The 7,682-nt window shown below is 33.3% G+C and overlaps 1 protein-coding gene across 1 annotated transcript; it reads left to right on the top strand.

Moving 5' to 3' along the window:
• Window positions 1-359: 359 nt before the first annotated feature.
• LOC108768628 (putative nuclease HARBI1) lies at window positions 360-5,041 on the top strand. The gene is made up of 4 exons (XM_018519130.1): window positions 360-455; window positions 4,203-4,475; window positions 4,711-4,762; window positions 4,884-5,041. The coding sequence occupies exons 1-4, from the start codon at window positions 360-362 to the stop codon at window positions 5,039-5,041; spliced, it is 579 nt and encodes a 192-aa protein (XP_018374632.1).
• The last annotated feature ends 2,641 nt before the right edge of the window (window positions 5,042-7,682 follow it).

Here is a 7,682-nt window from a genome sequence, read left to right as displayed (position 1 = left end):
TAAAAAAAATTTTTTTTTGTTATTACATCTCTTAGGCCTGTATTCATAGTCAGATCTTTTATATTCAAGACCATCTTAAGTACGGTCTTAAGAAGTCACAAACCAATCAGAGGGGTGCATTAGCGTCTTAAGACTTTACTTAAGACAGTCTTGAAATAAGAATCGACTATGAATACCGGCCTTATATTTGTTTTCTATTATCTATGATTAATAATTTTATATGGAATTTTTATTGTCATAGATCTGTTGGACTCAAATTCGATTTGGCTAAATCGTCACTAAATCACTGCGTACGACGTGTTATTCAGACCCTTTGTAATATTTCAAGCGATATCATCAAATGGCTATCTGTGAACCGTATGAATATTGTAACAGAGAAGTTCAAACGAATAGCGGGTCTTGATAATGTTCTTGGTGCTATTGACGGTTCATATATTGAAATTCCAACACCATCTGTAATATTTATAGTTTTGCTTTTTTTAAATATGTTATTATTTCAATTTGATTAATAGAAAGGGCATAGCAGGATAAGCAAGTGATTTCTGCCCCCAGCCGGATCCGGTCGAAATTTTAATTATAAGTCACCACTGATGTATGTATTATTTCCCCAAAAGCATATATCTCAAATATGGCCTTTATGGGAATTACGAAGGTATGAAGGAAAAAAAAAGATTTTTTTTTCTCGATAACGGTTTGACCGATTTTGATGAAAAAAAAAAAATGTTATGGGGTTCAGTGGGATAATGTTTAAAAAAAATTAAGGACCGATTTTGTCAAATAGAAATTGTTAAAAAAATTGTTAAATTCTTCTCGAATTTTTTTTTGTGAGATGCGATTGAGACACTACTTTTATATTTTAACAAAAAAAGCTTTGAATACTTTAGTATAACATAAAAAATCCTCAAGACGATTGAAAGGGTAGCACGTAGTTAAACAAATTAAAGTTCTCGATGGTGCGCGTGCGCGGTGCTCCGATCGTAGCGGTGCTACGTCGGAAGCTTGCGCGAAACATTGTTTTGTGCACTCATTTCTTTCTTTAACACAACGTATCCACAATTCTAGGTATGATATTAGTACACACACCAGCAGAAGTCTAGCATATTGGTGTAACAACAACTAATTAGTAAAATAGAGAAAGAACGTTTCGTCCTTTTATCTTCCTCTCATTCTACCCCCACTACTACTATTAGTTCATTCTATACGTCGACGGGGGGCTGCGTGTTTACTTAGCGCGAAATACTACTGTTTCTTGATAGCAGTACGAGGAGCTCCGAAAATCGGCAAATCGTCCCGAGGCCTGTCCTATATCATCCAACTGAAATGACGAATTGGCTGAAGTCCAAATAAATCATTTTATTGGCTATTATTATTTAAGCTTCTTTTGCTCTATTCTAAATAGTACTATATATCTTTGTTACGACCAGTGTTTTTTTTAAACACATTTTTTGTAGCTAAAAATACTTGCTTTCGTTTATTTTTGTCGTACTTGATTTGTTATATTTATCGTAGTAAAAATGTCTAAACTATTATAAAAATCGTAAATGTCCTGGTTGTGATAAATTTTTATCTAAAGTACATGGCCAGAGGAAAAAAATTGAAACTGAAGATGAAGCAACGGGTTTTTCTTCCAAACTTCAACGAATTCAATGATTGTTATTAACGATATTTTATGTTCAAAATGCCGAATTTTTCAATATAAAAAGGAGAAGCTTGATGTTGATTTCTCGACTTCTGAAAACGAAATCGATCAATCACAATCGACTTCTGATGATCCAACAATCAATATACAACTTAAACTTGAAGTGGAAGAATCAAGTATTGAGAGAATTAACGTTCCAATTCAAAGAACTGTTTCAATTCACAAGTACTGTTGTCTTTGTTCTGCTACAACAAATCTCTCAGTTATTCTGGAAGAAGCTCGTATGCAATCTTATACTAAAATTAAAATTCATATACCAGCAGGAAATCGATGTTGTCGACATCATTTAATCAAGAATCGATTTTATAACGAAGATCTTGGTCTTTTAAAAGTGTACTCCAATTCGTCAAGTTTAAGTGCTTCGGAGCTTACTAAAATGATGGAAAGTCTCTCTATCAAATGTGACTCCAGTCTTTATGACAACATTGGAGATTACAGTCTTTCCGAAAAACAACTTGTTGTCTTTACAGGGCTAACATGGGAAAATATCATATTTTTGAGGGATATGTTGACATCAATGCGGAACAGACAGACTCGTACTATAACTCAGGCACTCGTTGTGTTTCTTTTCAAACTCCGCACTGGTAATTCAAATAAAATTCTGACTTCTATTTTACAATTAGAAAATGAACAGCTTGTTTCGGAATATTCATCAGCAATAATAAAGTCATTTCAGGAAGATGTATTGCCTTCTCGTTTTGGATTAAGTTCTTCCATCAGAATCGATCTTATTCAAAATCGTACAACTGAAATTGCCAAGACTTTATTTGATAATCACCAAAATCTAATGTTGATCTGCGATGGGACGTATTCACGTCATCAGAAAAGTATGAATAATGAATATTAAAGAAAATCATTTTCCGGTCAAAAGAAAGTTCCACTTTGCAAGCCTTTCACGATTTGTACAACTGACGGGTATATAGTTGATATGCTGGGACCATATCCTGCAAATATAAATAATGCAGAAATCCTAAAAACTCTTCTACAAGATCAAAATGGCTTATGCAAATTGTTAAAAGAGGATGATTATATGATTCTTGATCGTGGCTTTCGAGATGTCAAGGCTGAACTAAAAGTTAAGAAAATCAAAATATTGATGCCTGCACTGAAAGGGAAACGTAAGCAATTACCTACAAATGAATCGAATGAGTCTCGTTATGTAACGAAAATTCGATGGGCCGTTGAAGCTGTTCATGGAATATTAAAGCAAAAATATCGATTGCTTGACCATAAATTGGACAACAAAATGCTCCCGAAAATTGGAACCTACTTTCGAATTGCATCGTTTCTTAACAATTAATTCGGAAGAAGGTTACAATCTGATACAGAATGTTCAAATGAGATCTTGGAAATGATGAGAGCCAAGAGAGATATTGAAAATTCTTTGGCTACTGAGGCAGATGAAAAAGGTTGGTGGCGCAAAAAACTCATGTTTCAAAGTATCTCATCAAATGACACTTAGATTTCCCTGAAATGACCGAAAGAGATCTAAAAATTCTGTTCACTGGATCTTATCAACTGTCCCAGGCGGTATCTTATTTAGCTGAAATGGTTGATAAGGATGACAAAGTGAACCTGCAATTCCTTAAAGATCAAACGAATGTACTAAAACTGCAAGTTCAATCACGTCATATTTCTCGAAAAATATACAGGTGCTTCATAAAATATAAGCCTAATAGTGTCGGTATTTCTGGTTTATTGCAGTATGCATGTGATTGTGCCAACGGAAGAAGAACTGTTGGTTGCTGTTCACACATAGCTGCAATAGTATACTATTTAGCACATGCCAGATATTTGTCTAAACTTTTGAAACCCGCTGAAATTCTCAGTAAAATGTTTCAACAGGATAATATTATTCCTGTAATCGAAGAAGACAGCGACGAGGATTGAATCTAATTATTATATCTAGCAGATATAATTATAAACAAGCACCCCGATTCGTGAGAGGCGAGGGGACTCACGATAAACAAGCACCCCGATTCGTGAGAGGCGAGGGGATTTCCGACGTAGCGCGCGACCATAGCGCGATCGGAGCACCGCGCGCGCGCACCATCGAGAACTTTAATTTGTTTAACTACGTGCTACCCTTCCAATCGTCTTGAGGATTTTTTATGTTATACTAAAGTATTCAAAGCTTTTTTTGTTAAAATATAAAAGTAGTGTCTCAATCGCATCTCACAAAAAAAATTCGAGAAGAATTTAACAATTTTTTTAACAATTTCTATTTGACAAAATTGGTCCTTAATTTTTTTTAAACATTATCCCACTGAACCCCATAACATTTTTTTTTTTCATCAAAATCGGTCAAGCCGTTATCGAGAAAAAAAAATCTTTTTTTTCCTTCATACCTTCATAATTCCCATAAAGGCCACATTTGAGATATATGCTTTTGGGGAAATAATACATACATCAGTGGTGACTTATAATTAAAATTTCGACCGGATCCGGCTGGGGACAGAAATCACTTGCTTATCCTGCTATGCCCTTTATGTTTATTCTTCAGATAGATGCTCATTGTTATCTGACAAGAAAGTGTAGATATGCCGTTATACTTCAAGCTGTATGTGATGTAGATATGCGTTTCATTGACTGTTATGCCGGATATCCTGGTTCTGTCGGGGATCTTAGAGTTTTCCGCAATTCTGATCTTTGGAATTGTGTCAACAGAAATCTTCAATATTTTTTTCCTAATCAAGAATTCATAATAGGAAACAAAGCATATCCTGTACTTGGATGGTGTTTGACCGCTTATAAGGATAATGGTCATTTGACAGAGGTATTTTACAATACATTTAAAAAAATAAACATTATAGTATTTTAACTTTACGATTAAGATCATGTCATCTTTTGATCAAAGCAGGACCTTAAATACTAAATTAATATTCATACAGTAATATTAATATTAATTTAGCATTTAAGATCCTACTTTGACCGAAAGACGGCATGATCTTTTTATTTAATACTGTTCTGTTTTGTATATACTTATTTTTGCAAACTTTTGTATGTTACAGGTTGAGATCAATTTTAATTTTATTTTATCACAGACTAGACAAATAATAGAACGTGCTTTTGCTTTACTAAATAAAAGGACGCTTCAGGCGTTTAAAATATTTAGATATGTCCAGGATAGATTTGATGCCTGCAACAATTTTAGCCTGTTGTGTTCTTCATAACATATGTTTAGATGATATTGATGATGAAGTTGAGAATTATATAATAGAAAACGAACAGAATCGAGAAGATAATCAGGAATGTGCACAAATTGAAAATGATGATGATAATGATGAAGAAGGTACAGCCAAGCCTAATTATCTTGCAACAATTTTATTTCAAAGTAGATAAATTAATTGATCACAGTTCAATATATGTGTACATTTTTATAAAACATGTATATATACAGGGTGTCCGAAAAGTGTGGAAACGGTCGAATATCTAGAGAAATACACATCGGGTCAGAAATTTGAAATATACGTATTCAATGTTTTCAAAACAGCTATATTTTGACATCTAACATGACCCCCCCACCCCCACCCGCTGTGGGTGAAAGAGAGGGTAAGTTTAAAATTTTAAATGGGAACCCCCATTTTTTATTGCAGATTTCGCTTCTTCAAAAAAAGTTACATAAATTTTACATATTACAAACATTTTTTTGATGACACATGGCGCTGTAATCAGCGAAATTAAAAGATGAGTCTAAAACGTTTAAAATATCTCAAGAAATACTCAAAGGATCAAAAAAATTAAAATGTACGTATTCAATGTTGTCAAGAAAGCTATCCATTGACACAAAAATTCTACCCTCCACCAACCATCTGCTGGGGGTGAAAGGGTAGGTAACTTTAAAATTTTAAATGAGAAAACCCCCATGTTTTATTGCAGATTTCGCTTCTGCAGAAAAAGTCGTATTAACCCTTTAACGCCGAGATGTGCTGAATTTCGACATGGATTTCAACCCATGGACCCCCAACAATTAGCAGAAAAGCACGTAGACAAGTATCGGAAGGTCTATTTGTGTGTAATAAGGTATCAGAAACATGTTCCCGATAGTTAAACTTCGAAAACGTGTACTGTATATAATTTTCATTTTTCGATTTTGAGTTCACAATGGCGCCTATAAGCTCAAAATTTTTCGAAATTTTACGTACGGCGATTAAATTTGCAGAAAATATGCCCGAATTCGATTGAAACTTGTTACTCGGGGGTTTTTGGGATCGCTGATTACAAATGTGAAGTCAGAATCCAAAAATTCAACTTGACGTACCTACAATGGCAGATCAAGTTTTCAAAATTTGAAGTAGCGTCCTTTGCCTTTGAATATTTCAAAGTTTCCCGATTCTCACCGCGAGGAGGTGGACGATTTTCAGAATCTTTTTTTGTTTTTTATTTTTTCTTTTTTAGTTTATTTAGAATGTTTTTAACTTTTTTTTAAGTTTAATTTTTTTTTATTTCCTTTACTCGATTTTTTAAAAATATGTACATGCATGTATGTTTCCAAGCAAAATTTGTATTGGTAATACATACTTATCTTTTTAATATTGCATATGTGTGTATGTATTTATATCAGTTTAAGTTCTTCTAACTAATTATTTAATATTTCTTCCGTTTTCTTCTCACTATTTGCTTAAAAATTTCTACCTTTTTTATTCAGTATTCTGCCTGTCGTTGTAATTGGGTATAATGGCTTTGACAGAAAAAGAAAAAATCAAAATCGAAAACTTACCCGCCCATCCACCTCCAGGGTGAGAATATGCTCCGTTGAGTATTTCTTGAGATATTTTAAACGTTTTAGACTCATTTTTAATTTCGCTGATTACAGCGCCATCTATCATCAAAAAAATGTTTATAATAGGTAAAATTTATGTAACTTTTTCTGAAGAAGCGAAATCTGCAATAAAAAATTGGGGTTCCCATTAAAAATTTTAAACTTACCCTCTCTGTCACCCACAGCGGGTGGGGGTGGGGGGTCATGTTAGATGTCAAAAGATAGCTTTTTTAAAAACATTGAATACGTATATTTTCAGATTGCTGATCCGATGTGTATTTCTCGAGATATTCGACCGTTTCCACACTTTTCGGACACCCTGTATATATATGTATGGACATGTTTATATGTACTATATGTAAACCTTTATTATATAATCTGTAAGGGGTGGCACCCAGTTGGACACGGCTTAATTCGACACGAGCCACTCACAGCGCTTGGAGACTACAAAGTTCCTAAGCACCGGTAGATGTGATTGGTGGGTCCAATCGAGCCGTGATCAATCGGGATTACCCCATCTGTAAGGAACTATAAAATTGTAAATTATATAATATTCACATTAAGTAAAAGAATAGCTTATAGTTTATAAGTTATTCTTTTATTTAATGTGAACTGTTTCTCATATTTTTTGTACTATTCCTTTGTATTATTTACATTATGCAAGAAATAACAAACGTATTGTGTCAAACAAAGTTCAAGTAAGTGTCTGAGCACAAGACTGTCGTAACACTTACTTAAAGACTTCAGTTGTAGACGTAAGTAACGCACAAGCTTTGGCGTGTCTCCAAGAGACGGCAATAAGTTGCACGTCATATGCCAAAGCTTGTGCGTTATTTACATCTACAACTTAAGTCTTTAAGTAGGTATTACGATAATTCTTGTGCTTAGACCTAAAACTTAATTACTATTGTAATTATATATTATAATTATATATTATGTAATTATATATTATATATATAAAAACATAAAATTTTATTATATGAAAATACCTTACTTAAAACATGTACACATACGTATTATATTAAATAAATCTTTCAAATACTATCTGTATGTATGTAATACCATATATATGTAGCATTGTATTATTAATGAAAAAAAGCTTTGTACCGTTATTTTAACATCACCGAAAAAATTGTATTCTTGATACTTCCTCTTAACAGATATAAGAATATTTCCTCTTAAATTAATAATATATTCTCGATTTGCGAAAGCGATCGTCGC

This window comes from Trachymyrmex cornetzi, unplaced genomic scaffold, assembly GCF_001594075.2.
Source record: "Trachymyrmex cornetzi isolate Tcor2-1 unplaced genomic scaffold, Tcor1.1 scaffold813, whole genome shotgun sequence".
NCBI classification, from domain to species: domain Eukaryota; kingdom Metazoa; phylum Arthropoda; class Insecta; order Hymenoptera; family Formicidae; genus Trachymyrmex; species Trachymyrmex cornetzi.
This window is presented reverse-complemented; position numbering and strand designations above follow the sequence as displayed.

Coding starts and splice junctions, on each gene's coding strand:
- LOC108768628 (XM_018519130.1), top strand. CDS start 360: ATGAATATTGTAACAGAGAAGTTCAAACGAATAGCGGGTCTTGATAAT. Junction 456..4,202: donor TTGAAATTCCAACACCATCT/GTAATATTTATA, acceptor TTTATTCTTCAG/ATAGATGCTCATTGTTATCT. Junction 4,763..4,883: donor GACTAGACAAATAATAGAAC/GTGCTTTTGCTT, acceptor ACATATGTTTAG/ATGATATTGATGATGAAGTT.